Here is a 20849-nt window from a genome sequence, read left to right on the forward strand (position 1 = left end):
GAAAATATTTTTAGGTATATACTTATGTACCCATGTCTTGCACAACACCTGCACATAGTAGATACTTAATAAATATTAATAAATAATATATAATAATAAAATAAAAATAAATTATTGATTGATATTTATAACAATTCCTTATATATATATTGGAGGTCAGACCTTGATATGTGGGAAAGATTCCCCCCCCCCCATTTAATAGATTCTCTGATAATTCTTGTCTAAGTGAATTGATTTTGTTCATGAAAAAGCTTTTTCAACTTTATGAAATTATCCATTTTACCATATATGATCACATTCATCCCTTGTTTAGGTAGGAATTCTTCCCCAAACGATAATTATTTAGAGTACCTCCCTCCATTTTCCTCTAATTTTTCATGATGTGATACTTTACATTGAGGTCATGTGTCTTTTTTGATTCCCTAGTGGTATATGATATAAGATAATTTGTCTGTACCTAATCTGCCAAAATGCTTTTCAGTTTTACCAACAGTTTTGTTGAATTAGGGAATCTTTAATATTAGGTGTTCTTAGATTTGTTGAACACTAGTCCATGATGATATTGTTTTATTTATGTAGTGTAGTCCATTCTATTGATCAGCTTCTTACCTTTTAAACTTGTACCAATTAATTTGATTCTCATGTATGTGTGTTTTAACTATAGTTTGAGATCTGGTATTACTAGGCCCTCTTTATTCCCTTCTTTTTTTAAAGTTATTTTCCATGAAATTCTTATGCTGGTATCTAATTCCATAAAAGTGAAGGGGTAGTTTGTTTGATATGACATAAAATGTATTAACTAATTTAGGTGCTGTCATCATTTCTTTTGTTGGTATGTCTTAAGAAATTTGCATTTACTTTTATTTTTATAAAGAATGTTTTGCATTTGTATAAGTTCTGAGTGTGAATTGTTGAGTTTCAGATTTCGTAACCTTTTGTCACTTGAAAGGAATTTATTTTTCTGCTTCCTGTTGGGTTTTGTCACTAATAAACAGGCTGTTTTTTGTAGGTTTATTTTATATTCTGTTAATTTTCTGAACTTTATTTGTAAATTAGTTTCATTAATCTTTTTTTCATTGAAGTCATAACTAGAGATAATTTTGCCTCTTCTTTGCTTGAATTTATTCCTTTTATTTCTTTGTTCTCTTATTATGGTTAGCTTTTCTAGAACTATATCAAATAATAATGGTGACATGGCCATTTCCTTTTAAATTTTTTATTTTTTTGACATGGCTATTTCTGTTTTTTCTTTACATTAGTTCACATTACTTTATTGGAAATTCTTTTCCCTAATGTCTCCTATGCTAATTCTTTATTTTACATAGACATTTTTTATCATGGGAAGGAAAGTCCATTTACTCCTAAGCTTTTTAGTGTCTTTAAAATAGATTTTTATAAATAGCTTTTGTTTTTACATAACCTACATTTACTGTTTCTTATTCTTCCCCCTATCATAGAGCTATGCCATGTAACAATTTTTTTAAACACGAAAAATTGCAGTAAAACTAATCAATATAGAAAGAAAACCTTGATGTTATAAACAATGTTACACACTCACACCCTAGTGTCTTTTCATAGTTCCTTGGTATTTTGTTCTTTACTTTGCAACATTTATTTTCCTGTGTTTTGGTACATTGTTGTCATTATATATATTATTTTCTTGGCTCTGCTTACTTTGTATCAGTTTATGTAACTCTTTCCATACTTGTCTGTATTTGTTATGCTTAGCATATCTCCTTGCCCAGTAAGATTCTAATCTATTCAGGCAACTCTGTTTAGCCTCAATTGATGGGCATCTACTTTCTTTCCAGTTCTTTGCTAACACAGAAAATATTGCTATAAATATTTGGGTAGAGATAGAGCCTTTGTCAGTTTTGTCAATGTCATTGTCATCTTTTGAATACTTCAATATTTTCTTTTTAAAATACTGTAATGCAGAAAACTGTTGTTTTTTTTTTTTCAGAACAGGAAAAGAAACCTAGAACATCTAGTAAGTATAAGCAGCTTCTGTATCTCTTGTTTCTTCTCCCCAACCCCAAATACAAACTTAAGTGCCGTAAGTTTGGCTCTTGACTCCAAAGCCTGGCTCTCTTTAATAACTTTATGATATGGCCGATCTCCTTATTTCTTGTCCCCCATCAAATCACATCCAGTATCTCTCTAGGGGTTTTGAATAGAAAAGATCCATGTAGTTGGGACCAGATAGGATTTTCCTTGGGCATTTCATGTGTGTTTCAATGATTTAAACCAAAGTTATTATCATTATTATTTTAAACCCTTACCTTCCGTCTTAGAGTCAATACTGTATATTGGCTCCAAGGCAGAAGAGTGGTAAGGGCTAGGCAAATGGAGTTTAAGCGACTTGCCCAGGGTCACACAGCTGGGAAGTGTCTGAGACCAGGACCTCCCATTTCTAGGCCTGACTCTCAATCCACTGAACCACCCAGTGGGTCCCCCCGCCCCAATTATTTTTGAAAATCAGATAAGGAGGGAGTTGACCAAGTCCTGCACTGCCCTTTCTACATATCACCAACTTAATTTTCTCCTTACTCAGCCCCTGTTCCTGCAGCGACCCCCAGCCAGAAACCTAGCCTGGGAACCATGCCAGACTTGGCAGATTTAAAAACAGCCCTCTCAGATAGTAAGTTCTTTTGGGAATGGGGAGGTGTGTGCTTTTGACTCTTGAATTTTGAAGATCTCCTCCTGAGTTTATTTTAAAAAGATGACAGTTTTCTCCTCTGTAGCTACAGAAAAAGGTGCGGCTGCCTTACCAAAGAACTCACCGACTCGGAAGACACAAATACTAGAAACCTTCTTAGCAAAATCCAGACCAGAGCTCCTGCAATGTAAGTACCATTATCAATAAAGGAAATCCCCAGGATTGTAGGATGTATAGCTGGGAAATCCCCTGGAGATGATCTCATCCACCTCTTCATTCCCTGTACCCCTGCCCCCATTTTGTAAATGGGAAAAATGAGGTGCAGGGAGGGATCTCGTAGGATTATATAGTTAGAGTTAGAAGGGATTTCAGAGATCATCTAGTCCAAACTCCTTTATTTTACAGAGAAGGGAAGAGATCTGATCCCATACTCTGGTTCCAAATACAGGTCTCTTTCCACTATACCATACTGCCTTTCACTCATGCCATATCTCATTTCATTCCATATGAATGGTTACTGGGCTTATTAGTATCAGCAACAAAGAAGTGTTCATTTATTAATGATGGGTAGAAGAAAAATGTTACCAATTCTGGGCCTAATATATGTTGTCCCCAAATGTAGGCTGTGTCCCCCAAATGATATCTTTAGAAAACACCTTTTAAAACTCTTACCTTCTGTTTTTATCAGTTCTGAGACAGAAGAGAACCAAGGGCTAGGCAGTCAGGGTTTAATGACTTGCCAGATGTCTTTAGGGAAGAGAAGCATGAAGGAAAAAGCAGCATAAAATTACTGTGGTAAAAAAATAGTCTTTTAAAATTATTTTTTGTTATATTTTAATCATTACTTCTCTCCTTTTTGGAGTGGTACACTAAAGATAAACACTCACTCTGGATTTCAATTCTAGCTTTGTGACCTTGGACAAGTCACTTAACTACCTAAGACCTTAGTTTCTTCATCTGTAAAATAAGAACAAGATATCCTCCAATGTCCCTTCCAACTCAAGATCTAAGATTCTAAGATCTTCGTCCCTTTCATTGTTATTTTCTTAGATTTAGAGTTGGAAGGGACCTTGAAAAGGCAACTAGTCCAATTCCTTCATTTTATAGATGAAGAACTAAGGCAATGGCTTTTCAAGAGCATGAAAATAGTTAGATGGCTGAGTCAGGATTTGAACTCAAGTCTTCCAACTCCAAATTCAGTGTTCTTTCCACTCTGCTAAATTGATTCTTACCTCAGTTGCTGTAGCTAAGACCCACTGACTGATATGAATTAGATTTTTGAGCAAGATCCAGACTATACTTAGACTAGTAAAATATTATCTCCATTTTACAAATAAAATTAAGGTCCTCCTTACAAATACTCTGCAAATGTGCAAATTCCCCACCCAGCTCTCCAGCCTCAGCAGCCACCTCAGCTGGCAGCCCAGGTGAAGGGTCGAGAGATCCTGATAGCTTCCTGTTTGGCTGCCGTTTCCCCCAAGCAACGGAAGCAGGTGCTGGGAGAATGTTTGTTTCGATTGATTCAAACCACACACAGTAGTCTAGCAGGGAAGCTCACAGGGATGCTGCTAGAATTGGATAATTCAGAAATTCTGCACTTGCTGGAGTCTCCAGAATCCCTCCATTCAAAGGTGAAGGAAGCTATTGCAGTGTTACAAGCTCATCATGCTAAAAAGAAGATGATGATGATGACGACGACGTAAGCAGCTCTCCAGGTGTCTCTTAGACCAGAAACACCAGATACTCTGAAGCTAAACAGTCCCTTCATTAAGTATTCCCTCAACACGTGGAAGCCTCTTCCTGATACTCCAGACCAAATAGGAGATGGTAGAAGCTGCTGCCATTCTGTATGTTTTTTCTTTGGGGGAAAAATCAATTTGAAAGATCAATTTTTCAAAACCTAAAAAGTTTTTCAGTGCTCAAAATGGTGTGTGGCCTGGGCCCTGTTAACCTTCAATTCAATGATTTAATTTTTCTCTTCTAAAAGAGCTTGTCTGGAAGCAATTTTGTTTAGGTTTTATCTGAAGGATCCAATTTATGGAGTCTGGAAAAAGTGTTTCTCAATAAAGAAGTAAAACCTTAAAAAAAAAAAGTCTTAAGTAGTTTACCCAGAATTAATCAGCCAGTCAGTAAATATTTATTAAGCTCTGGGGATGCAAAAAAAAAAAAGGCACAAAGAGCTTACATTCTCTATGTATTATACTGGTAGTTGATACTCAAACCTAAAGTTAATAATAATAATAAAAACCATAGATAGGATTTACAAGTGACTTATAATGCCTCTTGGTTTTGTGGGTATTTAAATTAATTAACTAAATTAAATTAAATAAATTAACTAAATATTATATTTTATAATGTTTTATTAATAATAACTAAAACAAAAGAACTGCCTGACGTCAGCCCGGTCACAGGTTCAAAAGAGGATGAAGGAGGAGTTACAGTCACTTAAATACAATCATGCAAAATGTGGGGACACAGGAAAATGGAATTTTGGGAAATACTAAGGGACTTCTGGGGGATGAAGTTCAAAGGCTCCAAATCTCCATTTGTACAGTTTTCATAATAACCTTGTGACATAGGTATTATTATTATTATTATTATTACACATACATACACATATATATATACTATATTAAATATATAATATACAAGTTTCCCTTCTGCATTGCAATTTTCCTCATTGTAAAGCTTTGATATATTGGGAGTTGGCATAAGAAATTAAACTCAGGGGGCAACTGAGCCACTCTGTGGATTGAGAGCCAGGCCTAGAGACTGGAGGTCCTGGGTTCAAATTTGGACTCAGCTACTTCCTAGCTGTGTGACCCTGGGCAAGTCACTTAACCACCATTGCCCAGCCCTTACTGTTGTTCTGCCTTGAAACCAAAGCACACCATTGATTCTAAGGCAGAAGGTAAGGGTTTAAAAAACAAAAAGAATTTTGGAGGAGTCTTACAGATGTTGCAGACAACAAATAAAGGCATAGTACACAATATTGAAAAAATTTAGAAACTCCAAAATTTATAAAATATGTATATAGTATTGTATAATATCGATAGATTTTATCTTTTAATCTACATATAGATAAATTTTGTTCGAGTTAAAAAAGTAAAAAGTTAAAGTTTGTAAAAAAAGCAAAAGCCAGCAGATGTGAAAGACTAGAAATGTTAACATTAATTTATATATAGTCCATAGCCAAATACTTAACCCAAATTTTACAATAAGGCACTCTAAACATCCCATAAAAGAAAAAGAAAAAATTCAGACTTGTTCTCTGGTATGAAGTTAGGGCCAATGATTTTATGCAGATTTTCCAGTTTGTGGGGGCCCTATGCCTCTAACATCCATGATGTGTTAGGGATGCCTATGTATTATATATATATGTATATGTATGTGTATATGTATATGGAGAGTACAAATATATAATATATATAAGTATAAAAATAGTTTATTTCACAAATATATATGTGTATGCACCCAGACATACAAAAAAGTATGCCATAATACGTGTAGAGCTTTTTATAAGCATAGCTCTAGCTACTGTTACTATCCCTAGTTTATAGATGAGAGAACTGAAGAATTCTTTTTTTTAACTGTTACCTTCTGTTTTAGAATCAATACTATATTATTTCTAAGGCAGAAGAGTGGTAAGGGCTATGCAATGGGGGTTAAAGGACTTGCCCAAGGTCCCACAGCTAGCAAGTGTCTGAGGCTGGATTTGAACCCAGGATCTCCTGCCTTGAGGCCTGGCTCTATTCACTGAGCTGTCCCTTGAAGTTAAGAATTGAAGTGATTTTCCCAGGATCACACAACTCTTCGGTGTCTCAAACAGGCTTTAATCTTGGATCTTCCTGACACCAACTCGGATGATTGGTTCACTCCCCCTAGATTCATGGCACAGTACCAAGTCCATTCTCTCTAGGAGCGAAAAATCTAATATTTGCTTGGTGGGGAGTGATAATGGAAAGCGCTCTGAATTGTCTTGGTGATCTAGGCTTGAATCTTGATGCTATTGCTTACCTTGGACCACTAGCTTCCCTTCTTTGGGCTTCAATAACTAATAATAACGATAATAGTAGCTAACGTTTATATGGGAAGTAGATGCTATTAATATTCCCATTTTACAGATGAAAAAACTGGGACAAAAAGAGGTTAAGTGATTTTTCCCAGGGCCACCTAGCTGGGAAGTGTAAGAACAGTTTTGAATTCAAATCTTTCTGACTCAGCCCAGCACTCCAAAATAAAACAAAGTGATTGGCTTAGATGATCTTTTCTTTTCTTTTTTCTTTCTCCTCTCCCCTCCCCTTCCCTCCCTTTTTCTCCCCTCCCCTTCTCTCCCCTCTCCCCTCTACTCCACTCCACCTCAGTCCTCCCAATCTTCAGAAGTGATGCTCCATCCACTTATATATTCCCCTTATAAAGCATGGAGAAGTTAAAAAAAAGTGCCAGGTAATTTTAGGTCAGGTTTCTGGGTAAATATATTGAGGATAAAGAAAGGTGTGTAATTGGGAATGAGGATGGGAATGGTAAAGCACTCTTCGGAGGTCAGCGTGGAAGAGCTTCATCAAAGGTGGGTGATTTCAAGGGGTATCTGATGCTAGAAGAAGGGATGAACAGGTAGAGATGGGAAGATAAAGTTGAGACTACTTTCAGTTTTTTGTTTGCATCCTCCATATCCAAGGGTCTTGTCTTTCTCTAGATGCTACTCAAGTGGTTCTGGATTTCAACACTGCCCACAACAAAGTGGCTTTGTCGGAGAATTACACTGTCGCATCTGTGGCCACAGTCCCCCAGAATTACCGACCCCATCCCCAGAGATTCACTTTTTGCTCTCAGGTGCTGGGTCTGCATGGTTATAAGAGGGGAGTCCACTACTGGGAGGTGGAGCTGCAGAAGAACACATTCTGTGGCATTGGCATTTGCTACGCCAGCATGGATCGCCAGGGTCCTGACAGCCGCCTGGGCCGCAACAACTCCTCCTGGTGTGTGGAGTGGTTCAATACCAAGATCTCCACCTGGCACAATGATGTGGAGAAAAACCTGCCCCTTACCAAGGCCACCAGGATTGGCGTGCTCCTGAATTGCGACGATGGCTTTGTCATTTTCTTTGCCATCACAGACAAAGTCAGCCTGATCTACAAGTACAAGGTGGAATTTTCAGAGGTGGTGTACCCTGCCTTTTGGGTATTCTCGAGTGGCACCACTCTCTCCATTTGCTCCCTGAAATAAGTCATTTCACTCAAAGGGTGAGACCTAGTGTTCACACTATGTCCAACTTGGGTTATATCCTGTGCTGAGTTCGAATAACTCTCCTCTTTGAGCTAAGATTGATTGATTGTAGGAGAAACTTCCTTCTCTGATACCATGATGATGTTCTTGTTTGGATAATTTTAGAGATAATTCTGTGTGATGTTTGGAAATGGATTTGGGATGGGGAAGAGCATTCATGTTGCTAGTGGATGGTACTTGGGGTGAATTTTAAAACCTAAAATCACATTTTCTTTAGGTGATGTGACATCTCAAAGTTGTATAGGCCAGTGCTGGTAATAGCAGGCCACTGGGCAGTTTGCACAGACTTAGAGCACTGCTACTCATTCCCAAACCCCAGAGAAGTATAACTAGTACAGGCTGTCCTACAGGCTGCCAGGTACATGCCTTATTGGGTATGCCCTGAGGGTTGGGTTTAATTCATGTGCTATACTATCCCCTGCCATTTTTTCTTCCCCTAGCCCTAATGCTCCTGATCATCTTTGTCTCTCTGTATTATTTTTTTCTTAAGTGTTGTAGGAAGAGAAGCATTCAAGGCTGGAATCTTGATTGCCAACCTTCCTCCACACCTGCTAACCTCACAACTTATAATTCACAAGTGAAAGAGTTTCAAGAGATTTGCTAACTAGTCTTGTGTTACTTGGTAAAAATAGGGAAGAAGGGGCTTGTATATTTTCATGTTCTAAGAAAAGAAATTCTTCAACATTTCTTTACCAAAGAACCAAAATTAAAAAAAAAAATCATTTTTTTCTCACTGTTGGTAGTTTTTAAAAAAACTTTTCCTTTCTGAGAAAGTATCAGAGTCTTAGATATGGCTCTGGAAGCGATTGTAAAGATCATTTAGCTCAATCCCTTTATTTTATAGATAAGAAAACTGGGATCCAGTTTACATTTGACTTCCTCAAGGTCATACAAATTGTGTGACCAGAGCAAAGATTTGAGCTCCACTTTTCTGGCTCTAAAAGCAATGCTCTTGCTACTGCTGGCAGAAATAGAGCCTGTCACTGTATTTGCCCTCTCTTCAGGTGAGAATAATTATTTTCCTTTCTGATAATCCTTTAAGAGCATTCCTTGATCAATCCAAGACTCTAAAACCAGGTCCAAAATGAGCCATCGGGCTTTGGAAAGATCTGACTACCATTCCCTTTCCTGAGGCTCACTGAGACCTTTCCTATCATGGTACATGTTTACAGAAGGAGAAATAGCACTGGTGGTGTTGATTAATCCAGTCTCTTGGAAGCTTGTTAATCTTCCCTCCTTTCAAACCTGAATTTGTTTAGCATGATACCATGGTTTTGCCGAAGTGTTTCTCACATCTTCGTTTGTGAATAACTCATTTTTGTCTGTATTTCCTCAATGGGCTAATGAGTTATTGGCAGTATGTAGATGCAAGTCTAGACACAAACCAGGTGTGCACAATGTCTGAATCTTCCACATGACTGTGTCTCGTAAGAGACTGCATCCTGATGACTTTGGGAGGCTAGAAAGAACACGTACTTGGGACTTTAAACTAGACTCCCTTGAAGAGTTAGACAGTTCATTCATGTTGAGGCCACTGGGTTCATAAATTTAGAGCTTGAAGTCATTGTAGATGCTGTGAAGTTCACCCTCATTTTATAAGATGAGGAAACGGAGGCATGTAGAGGGTGTGACTTATGTAGCTACTTAAGTGCCAGAGGCAGACTATGAACTCAGATCTTTCCTGAATTTCAAGTCTAGTGCTCTAATTTTATACCACAGGGGTCTCTAGTTTTTTCTTTTTTATTCTTCCTCTTTGAAATTTGGTTGTCTATGTTAGTAGGTTAGCATTCCCCCAACTAATTTGGGCACAGAATGCTCTGGGGCTTGAAGTGTTAGCCTGGGGGGAAATTAGGGATTTGGGAGGATCACAAGGAAAATAATTGTGAAACAAAAATAGAGGAAATTGTCAGTTTTCATTATTGGGGAATTATTGTCTTTAATAGGTATTTCGGATACATAGATGTTTTCACACCTAATATATACATTTTTTGAGGGGAAAATATTATCTGTGGAAGCATCTCACAGAAACCTCTATCCATGTCCCATGTAATAGAGTTTAGTCTAATAACTTGCACAAAACCTGTCATAAATATAAATGACCTAAAGTAATGGCCTGGGTTTTGTGGAGTAGTTAGGCATCAGGATCCCAAGGGAAACTGTTTTTACTCTTTGGACACTGGAAGGAAAGTTCTGGAGTCACCCTCTCATCTTTTAAAGCCCTTCTTAGGTCCTCTGGGACAGAAGGCTTGCTCTGAGACTTAATTTTAGAAATCCCTGGATCTTAAGGACAGACAATCTGTCCTCTTCTCTCTTTCCCCGAGTATGGTGGCAGAGTTGTGTCTTAGCAAGATCTGCCACTATTTCTCTTGATAGTCACTCTGTGAGAGAATAATAAAGCAGAGTTACTCTTTACAAGAGATTAATCGAAAAAATGGTTGAAACTATGCATAAGGATACCTTAGGAAGTTCTCTTGGGACATACAAAAGTTCACTTAGTTCCTGTTCTCCAAGAGATTTAGGTGGGAGAAAGAAGACCTCTAGGTCCCCTTCCTCACTTTCCCTCCTCACTTTAGAGTGATAAATAGGAAATGTATGTAGCATGGGGGGAAAATGCTTCAGGAGGAGACAAGCCTGAGGACAAATGAGAGGGAGGGGACCACTCTATGTCAACCTCCTTAAGCAAGAAAATAGTACAAGATCCGATTTCTCTAATATTTTTCTGACCCAAAGTGTAAAGGGCAGATAAAGCTCCAAGAAATATGTTTTTCGTTTGTTTCTTAAATATCACATCAAGCATACTCCAGCATTTAGGATCTAAGTTTTAGGAACTTTGCCAACTCAGGGCTTTGAGCTATTGTAATTATACTTCTAGCTTTTCCTTGAATATAAATGCCATAAAGAAGCAGGGGCTGGGGTCATGGAGGCCTGAGGGACTATCATATATAGTTCTATGCTTAAGAATCAAGTTAATTATTGTAACAATATGTGACTGATGCAGGAGGAAAGGGCTGTACAATTAGCTGTCAGCTAATTGTACTCTCCACATTACCACCCCACAATGATTAATGTTATGAGTGGGGGGCAAAATGTTGCATACATTTTTGTTGAGTCACTTTAATCACTATTGGTTGTTTTTGCCTGGTTTTCCTTATTATGCATTACTTAGCAAAATATAGCAAAAGTTACAAGCTAATAGGATCACAAAGGTAGAGCTAGAAGGGTCCTCAGAAACCATCTCATCTAACCTCATTTTGCAGGTGACACCGGGGCCAGGGAAGTGAAACAATTTGTCCAGGATCACATAGACAGCAAGTGTTAGAGGTGGGATTTGATTCCAAACTGAACTGAGATCCCGGTGCTCTTGCCATTGTCCCATGCTGCCCCCAACATGTTTTTGCCTTTGAATTCCCTGTACACATGGTTAATGTTTTATAGATGCTTTCTGTTTTTCATCATTGATAACTTTGAGATGGAATTGTAGCTCATGATGTATCCTTAATCTGCACCCTACCATTGAGCTCCATTGAAAATTGTAGAGGCTATCGGATCTTATTTTTCATGTCCCATGGAAAATATCAGTTCTGTGATTGTCTGATATAAACATGGTCTAAATCAATGGTTCCTTTTGAAACTAAATCCAATAAAATTACATCAAAATAGAATTCAATAAAATTGTGTCCTATCATGTCACAAATGGACTATTTGTTTTTTTTTCACCTCCATGTTTGTTTGAGATATAAATCTTTCCATGCTTCTCTGTATTCATCATATTTGTAATTTCTTAAAGCACAGTAATATTCCATCATATTCACATATTTGTTTATTCCTTATTTGTTTCCTTAAAATTTTATTTTTCCAGTGACTTCCTTCATGTTATCCTCCCTCTAAACTCTTCTTTCAGGGTGGATATTAGTGGATTCTGCCATCATTTTGCACTCTGGTTCTAATAGGTCTGAGTAGATTTCATTTATAATTTCTTTAAATTTTTTCCAAGATTTTAAAAAAATTGTGTATTTCAGGGAATCTAATTATTTTGAAATGACCTCTTGATCTGTTTTACAACTGCTTTTGATATCCTATATCTTGAGTTTTCTCCTATTTTTTCAATCTTTTGATTTTGTTCTTTTTTTTTTTCAAATGCTTACCTTCCATCTTAGAATTAATACTATGTATTGATTCCAACTCAGGAGAGTGGTGGAGGCAGCTAGGTGGCTCAGTGGATTGAGAGTCAGGCCTAGAGACAGGAGATCTTGGGTTCAAATGTGACCCCAGACACTTCCTAGCTGTGTGACCCTGGGCAGGTCACTTAACCCCCATTGCCTAGCCCTCATCACTCTTCTTCCTTGGAACCAATACACAGTATTGATTCTAAATTGGAAGGGAAGGGTTTTTTTTTTTTTTTAAGTGGTTAGGGCTAGGCAATGGGGGTCATGACTGAGGTCAAATTTGAACTCATGACTTCCTGTCTCTAGGTCTTGCTCTCAGTTCACTAAGTCATCTAGCTGCCTCCTTGTTCTAATGTTTCTTGGTGTCTTATAGACTCAGCAAGGTTTCAGTTTATTTTATTCTAACTTTCAGGGAATCTGGTACTTGGATAATGTTGACCACTTTCTGTTCTAAGCTGTTCTAATTCTTTTCTTAAGAAATTGTATTTCATTTTTTGATTACTTCTTCATATTCACATACTTCTTGTAAATATATTTTTTTTCTTTTGAGTATCTCTGCTTGCAGTTGTTATGGCATCACTCCTTCACATTAGATTTTTGGGTCAACTGAATTTGTAATAATAAAATATTTGCTTATAAAAGTTGACTTTTTCTTCAGCTTTAGTCCCTGAATGGGGGCTTAAAAACAAAACAAAACAAAACTGGTCTTTTGTCTGCCCTTTGTTGTGCTTTTGGTTGAAATGGTCAATCCTATTTGGTTTCATCCTGAGTCACCAGGGTACCCCCAGGTTTTGGGCCCCTGAATTTTAAAATGTCTAGAACATCGAATCTTCAGGGTCCTCTCTGGTGTCTTAGGATAAAATCTTAACCTGGGTTTGGGGTATCTGGTCAGAGCTGTGCCCGATGTGAGGTTATCCCTTCTGGTTGTAAATGCTTCCTGGGAAGACACAAGACTCTGCTGGTGTGAATTTCAGATCCTCAGGCTTTCTAGGGGAGGCATCTGTCCTTGGTGCCTCTAAACATAAGCAGCACATTTCTCTGGCCTATCTAACTATTTTGAGAGACTTTGAGCTTGTTTGCCTATACTGCTATGGATTTGACTTCTAATAGACTTTCTGTGCAGTCTGAGGGTAGAAGTAGTCACCTTGTGTAATTCTCATTGTATTTCCCCCTCACTCCCCATTGTATTTCTTGATCTTAAGTCAGCATGGTATTTAACTACAGAGTTTTTTTGCTTGAGTAAGTTTGAGGAGCTAAAGTTTTGTACAAATAAAACTAATGGAGCCAAGAGTAGAAGGAAAGCAGAACATTGGGGAGAATTTTAGTAGTTTCTCAGATAGAGGTTGTATATTGCAAATATATAGTGATTTTTGTCAAATTTTTAAGAATAAATTTCATTATCATTCAATATTTCATTGTATAATTTAAATATCATCCTCTAAGTGATAAATGATCAAAGGATATGAAAGGGCACCCTTTGGATATAAAAATCAAAGCTATGTATTATATGGATATGAAAAAATGCTCTACAACATTACTGATTAGAGAAATGCAAGTCAAGAGAACTCTGGGATATCATCTTATACCTATCAGATTGGCTAAAATGATAAAAGGGTAAAATGACAAATGTTGGAAGAGATGTGGAAAAACAGTTCCACTGTTGGTGGAACTGTGTAACCATTTTGGAGAGCAATCTGGAATTATGCCCCGAGAGGTATAAAACTGAATGCTTTTTGAGTCAGTAACACCACTACTAAGTTTATTTTCTAAGCTGATCAGGCAAAAAGGAAAGGAACCTATGTTATTAAATATTTATAGCAGCTCTCTTATGTAGCAAAGGATGGGAAAATGAGGGGATGCCTATCAATTGGGGAATGTTTTCTGATTATGATGGAATCCTACGGTGCACGAACAGGTTATGATGAACAGGTTAATGAAAACAAACCTACATGAAATTATGAAGAGTGAGATGGGCAGAGACAAGAGAACATTATATATGGCAACAGAAATATTGTTTGAAGAATAACTGAGAATGGCCACCTCCAGAGAAAACTGATGAATAGAAACATCTATAACATATATATATATATATATAATGTGTTTTATATATATATATAATGTGTTTTATATATATATTTTTATATATATACACACATATACACATAAATTTGTCATTTTGTTTGATGCCTTCTCTAGTGCAGTTTGGGGGGATATCTAGTCACCTTGATGTAATAAATTAATTAAATGGAAATGAAAACTAAGGGAAATGAATTTTGATGACCTTTGAGGTCCCTTCCCTAGCCTATCAGTTCAATTCAATTCATTTCAAAAATCACTTATGAATTGCCTACTGTGCTAAGTGCTAGAATTACAAAGGAAAACATGAATACAATCCTTCCAACATACAACTGATGGAAATTCAAAAGGGCAGGAATTTAGGGAAATAAAAACATTAACTTGGCAATATAGAGGCTGCTGGCTTGCATTCATGACCAAAAGGACACACACAGTTTGTTTGTTTTGTTACAACTATTCATGAATGAATGAAAAAATAAATGGAGAAAACTCCCATTTATTGAGTTAAATACTGGGGACACAGAGTGATAATACATGTAAAACCCAGTGGAATTAATTGTTATCTTGGGAGGGTGGAAGAAAGAGGAGAGGGAAAGAACTTGAATCATGGAACCATTTAACAATATTTAAAAATAAAGAAGAAAAAAAAATCAAGTTGGAATTTGCTCTATGATGTATTAGGTTTGTGTTTGGATTCAGCAACTTCCTAATGTTACTGTATGAATAATAGATGATACTACATAGATATAGTTAAAATCTTTTGAAAAAAATTTTAATAAATGCAGCAGGTTTTGGAGGTATATTGAAAAAAAGTTACAAAAGTATATAGAAGAGCAGAAAAGTCTAGAAGGGGAAAAGCAAGGCAGCATTGAAACATGGTAAACAATACATATACTTAAGAAAGTACACAATGATACATTGTGTGATAAACAAATATCCCCTTTTCTTATTATACAAAGAAATGTTCCTACTTGTTGATGTTTGTCAAAATCATAATACATTAAAAAATTTCTTTTTAAAGAAACTAAAAAATGCTTGGGATACAAATAGAACGGTAAGAACTCTGAGGAGGTAACATATAAAGGAAGGAGGGTACAGCTGCAGGGCAGAAGGAAGGTCCTTATCATTTTCCAGAACAGGTTGCCACAATGATAAAAATGGAAAATAGCATCACTATTAACTAGGCAACAGTGGGCTCGTCTGAGACTGTTTTATGAAGAAGCTAGAAATGCTTGAGATAGAATAGGATGCAAGGACTCTTAACCTGGGATCTGGAAACTTCTTGTTTTGATTTTTTTTTTTGGTACTCTCAGTAAAATTGGTTTCTTTTGTAATCTTATGTATTTAAAAACATGATTCTGAGAGGAATCCTTGGGCTTTCCCAGATTGTAAAAGGGATCCATGACGCAGAAAAAGGTCAAGAACCTCTGATCTAAGTCTTAGATCCAGGGACAGTATGACCTGTCCTTGGGATATTGTGAAAAAGCAGTGATGCCCTCTGCCCTACTTTGCAAACCTTTGGCCAGGAGCATGCGTGGCTATTGTGCTTGTTGCAGAGCTGTATTCCTTAGCATACCTTTTGACTCATATATGTCACACTTCCATTCCTGGCCACCATTTATATTTATAGCATACAAATGTCTTTTCTCCATTCTTCATACATCCCCCCATTCTCCCTGCCATATGACCTCAAAGAAATACATGTATGCATGTACAGATGCACATACTTCCTTTTTATAGCCTGATTGCTCTTGTCCTACAGATGACTGTTTTCACTCTTACTTGGCATGATTCTGGGAAGTTTCTGAGGAACTGGGTATGGGCTGGACTCCTGATTCCATATCCCCAGGAAACTCAGTTTTATGTGATCTACCATTCCCTATACCACTCCTGATTCTCCATTGGAACTTTATTTCTTTTCTAAATACACAAAGATGTTATAAATTTAGTATTTTTTTAAAAACTCACTTTCTCTCTTAAAATCAATACTAAGTATCTGCTCCAAGGCAGAAGAGCAGTAAGGACTTGGCAACTGGAACTAAGTAACTTGCCCAGGTCACTGCTAGGAATTTAGTATTTTGCTGATTCTTCTCTCCTTCCTTTCCTTCTCTTTCTCTCTCCCTTTTATTTCCCTACTTCCTTCTGTCCCTCCCTTTCCTTCTCTGTTTGTCTCTCTCTGTCTCTGTCTGTCTGTCTGTCTCTCTTTCTCTCTCTCTCCTCCTCCCACCCACTCTTTCCCCCTACTTCCTTCTGTCCCTCCCTTTCCTTCTCTCTCTCTTTCTTTCTCTCTTTTTCTCTCTCTTCCCCTCCCACCCACTCTTTTCCCCCTACTTCCTTCTGTCCCTCTCTTTTTTTCTCTCTCTCTCCCTCTCCACTTTATTCCCCCTACTTCCTTCTATCCTTTCCTTATTTCACTTTTTCTATATACAATCTGACCCATTAGTAATTTTCCATTTGTTAAAGGGAAGACTGATATATGCTTTATAAGTCAATGTCAGCATTAGCCAAGGCTTTTAAAAATAAAAATTTTTCCTATTTAAAGTTTCTTTCATTTACATAGTTGTAGTCATTATTTATATTGGTTCTTTTCATTCACACAGTCACCATCCTGGTCCAGGCCCTCATCACCTCTGACCTAGACTATTTCAATAACTTTCAGATTGGACTTCCTACTTCAAGTCTCTTCTGGCTCCAAACTATTTTCCACAGGTAGCCAAAGTAATTTTTGTGAAGTTTAAGTCCAGCTTTGGCTGTCTTCTACTTGATAAATTGCAGTGCTCCCTATTATCATTCAAGTAAAATATAAGCCCCTTTGGCATTTAAACTTCACCACAGCCTGGTCTCACTTTGCTTTTCTAGCCTTATAACACAGCACTTCCCTCCACATTGTCTATGGTCCAGCCAGATCTGCTTTGCTGTTCTTCACCTGACCATCTCAAAAGACCAGATGGTCTTTTGCTCTGTTTGTCTCCGTTTTTTGGAATGCACACTCTCCCACTTTCCTACTTTTAGATTCCCCGGTTTCCTCTAACACACAGCTCAAGGTCCACTTCTATCAGGAGGCCTTTCCCAGTCCCCTTGACTCTTTGTGCTTTTCCTTTTAAGGCTAACTTCCATCTCCTCTGTATTGACCTTTTTTTAAAAACCCTTACCTTTTGCCTTAGAATCAATACTGTGTATTGGTTCCAAGGCAGAAGAGCAGTAAGGGCTCCGCAATGGGGATCAAGTGACTTGCCCAGGGTCACACAGGAAATGTCTGAGGTCACATTTGAACCTAGGACCTCCCATCTCCAGGCCTGGATCTCAATCCACTGAGCCACCCAGCTGCCCCTGCTATAACAATTTGTATAAAATTTGTAAGTTTGAGAAAGGAAGGAAGGAAGGAAGGAAGGAAGGAAGGAAGGAAGGAAGGAAGGAAGGAAGGAAGGAAGGAAGGAAGGAAGGAAGGAAGGAAGGAAGGAAGGAAGGAAGGAAGGAAGGAAGGAAGGAAGGAAGGAAGGAAGGAAGGAAGGAAAGAAGGAAGGAAGGAAAGAAGGAAGGAAGGGTGGGTGGATGGATGGATGGATGGATGGATGGAAGAAAATAATATTCCCCTAGCTACATGTTTGGAACAGCTTTTTTTTTTAGGGAAGGAAGAAAGGATGGTAGGAAAAAAACCTTACCTTTCCCTTTTACCACCCATTACATGTTGGGGACAGCCTTTAATATGAGAGAACAATAAAAGGCCAGCAGAGTGAAGTATTGTTTTAATGTAGGAAGTTAGGACTTAGTAAATAGTTTAGATGTTATAGACATGAAATGGAATTGGGCAGAAGGTGATAGCAATGAGAAAACCAGGTTCACATCACCCAGAGTTGTTGAGAATACTAAGCCTACCAAATGCTGGACACAGGCCTTGTCAATGACAGATAATGGATAGGATTTGCCAGAGTGGACCAGTGTGAAGGACTTTGTGCCTACACGAAATGGCCCCATGTAGCTATGCCTTTTGAATTTTCATGTCTGGTTCTTATGATTTTCCTGTTTTCTCATTCATGAGACATTGCCATTTCTTGTTCTAGATAGGCCTACCACTAGAATTCCTTAATCCCCTTCTTATTTGTTGCTTCTGGTATAGGTAAGCAAATGAACAAATTTGTAAAATGTAGATATGTAAATAACCAATAAATAGGTTTCCTCCTGGGGTTTTAGAGATAATGCTGAGAGATTGGGGGAGATCTCTCATGATTCCTGACTGATGTGCTCCTCCATTATCTATCTACCTGCTTGAAAATAAAAAACCTTAAAGAAGTTAATTTCTATTCAGCAAGTATAACAAAAAATTATGTGTATAAATGCACACATATATTTGGACACATGATTAAAATATATTTTATACTGCTATCCTCATTTTACAGATGAGGAACCTGACACTCAGATATGTGAAACAATTTGCCCATAGTCACATAGACATTATCCATTCATTGCCATTTACTTTTCCTTTGACATGAATATATTTAGTCTTTCCAACATTCTTCTGCTTCTACTTTTTCCTTTGTATTATTTCATAAAATGTTTTCTGAATTACTCTGTCAGTTTCAGGTGTATTTACCAGTTTCAGGTGCATTATGGTTTTCCTCTCTATTCATAGCCCACTGTTTAACCTTTTCCTCACCATGGATCATTTAGGTTGTTTCCAGTTCTTTTTTTTTTTTCATTTATATACAATGCTGCTTTGAAAATCTTTGCAGAGATCAACAGCTTTTTGTTTTTTGTCTTTGATAACCTTTCCAGGGAAATAACTGTGTAAAGGGTATGCCAGGGCCTATATCTACCAAGGTTCCCTCCTTCCAGCATGAGATAGACTAATTTTTTCCCTAAAAGATGATGACAAAGGACTTTATTGGCCCTGCAGTGGGACAAGGTTCAAGTTGTACTTTCCTTGATGTAACTTCCTGGTAACCTCTGTTGGTATAGATGGGGCTTCCTGGTCATCTAAGGTCATCAAAGGGTCTACCCATGTGAGGTCAGGGCTCTTCAGACTTGGCAAGCATCCCAAGTTTGCAAATCACCACACCCAACCCTAATGACAGAAGAGTTTCTGTATTGAGGCAAAAAGACACCTCCTCTATTTGAGCTCAGTCTTGTCTCCTTGATGAATATCCTTTCGATATTAGGGCTAAGAAAATCTACTTTTTTTTTTACTGGGTTATACATATATCCATTATCACTCCAATCCTATTTCCATATTATTTATTTTTGTAATAGAGTAATTTTTAAAAACCAAAACTCCAAATCAAAAAGCCATATAAATAAGTGATAAATTATGTTTTCTTCTGTGTTTCTACTCCCACAGTTCTTTCTCAGGATGAGGATAATCTTCTTTCTCATAAGTCTCTCAGATTGTGTCCTGGCCATTGCGTTGCTGCTAGTAGCAAAGTCAATCACATTTGATCACCCCATAATGTTTCAGTTATTGTGTATAATGCTCTCCTGGTTCTGCTCATTTCACTCTGCATCAGTTCATGGAGGTCTTTCTAGTTCTTATAGAAATCAAGCAGTTTATCATTCCTTATAGCACAATAGTATTCCATCACCATCATATACCACAATTTGTTCAGCCATTCCTCAATCAAGGAATACTCCCTCATTTTTCAAATTTTTGCCACCATAAAGATTGTGGCTAAGAATATTCTTGTATGAACATTTTTTATCACATCTTTGGGGTACAAACCTAGTAGTGGTATTGCTGGATCAAAGGATATGCATTCTTTTAAAGCCCTTTGGACATAGTTCCAAATTGCCTTCCAGAATGGTTGCATCAATTCACAACTCCACTAGCAATGCATTAGGGTCTGAAATAGGTGGTTAGAATAAGGGGTATAAACTATTAATATATAACAAAATAACAGTTTATTTAAACTAAAGGAAGAAAGGAAAGGGAGTCAGGGAATATCTAATTTTTTAACCCACAGCAGAGACTACTTTCTAAAACTATTCTAAACTAACTCCTTAATTACTATTTAAGATTAAGGAGGGCTGGTAAAAGCAAGAGCAAGGGCCAAAGTAAGTCTCACACAACTGGAGTCCTCTTTGGGTCTAGCAGAAGTCCCAGTAGGAAGAGCAGCACTGCAGGATCAGGAGGGGAATGATGATTTAACGCACATACCATTCACCAGTGTAATATAATCACTCACTCTACTATTCCCTTAAGATGGATTTTGATTGAAGTAAAGTTCAGTCTCCTGGCAAGTTCAAACCTCCCTCTCTCCTCCAGAGAAGAAGCCAACTGCTCCCAGAAACTGTCTTGTGTAATCAGTTCCTCAGCTCCTGAGAGTTCTGGAATGTTGGCCTGAAGGATCTCCTGCTTTCAGCTTGCTCCTACTAAATTCCCTTACAACATATCTCAATTAGTAAATCTACTGTTATTACCTGTTCAGTGCCCTACAAGTGCCTCACAGATCCTAAACTAACAGTGCATTGAGTCAGGTCTGTGCCTGATGAAGGGCACGATTATTTTTCTATTTTTTAAACATTACTGCCAGATTGCTTTCCAAAAATATTCTGAAAGTTTGTTTTGCACTAGCGATCTATAACTGTACCTGTTTATCTACAGTTTCACCATTGTTGAGCTTCATTGTTTTTAATAATGCTTACCCAGTGGGATGAGCGAGATGGAACTT

The 20849-nt window shown here is 37.5% G+C and overlaps 1 protein-coding gene across 2 annotated transcripts in view; it reads left to right on the forward strand.

The window, feature by feature from the left end:
• Nucleotides 1–11639, forward strand: part of TRIM25 (tripartite motif containing 25) — a 31977-nt gene extending 20338 nt beyond the window's left edge. Inside the window, exons 7-10 of one of the 2 annotated variants that reach the window (XM_056816549.1) lie at nucleotides 1964–1990; nucleotides 2555–2641; nucleotides 2745–2846; nucleotides 4049–7349. In XM_056816549.1, the coding sequence (XP_056672527.1) occupies nucleotides 1964–1990; nucleotides 2555–2641; nucleotides 2745–2846; nucleotides 4049–4362 (530 nt within the window). In that variant the 3' untranslated portion in view covers nucleotides 4363–7349. The other variant, XM_007481838.3, reaches the window with a different exon arrangement.
• Nucleotides 11640–20849: the final 9210 nt, after the last annotated feature.

Source organism: Monodelphis domestica, chromosome 2 (genome assembly GCF_027887165.1).
Source record: "Monodelphis domestica isolate mMonDom1 chromosome 2, mMonDom1.pri, whole genome shotgun sequence".
In the NCBI taxonomy this organism is placed as follows: domain Eukaryota; kingdom Metazoa; phylum Chordata; class Mammalia; order Didelphimorphia; family Didelphidae; genus Monodelphis; species Monodelphis domestica.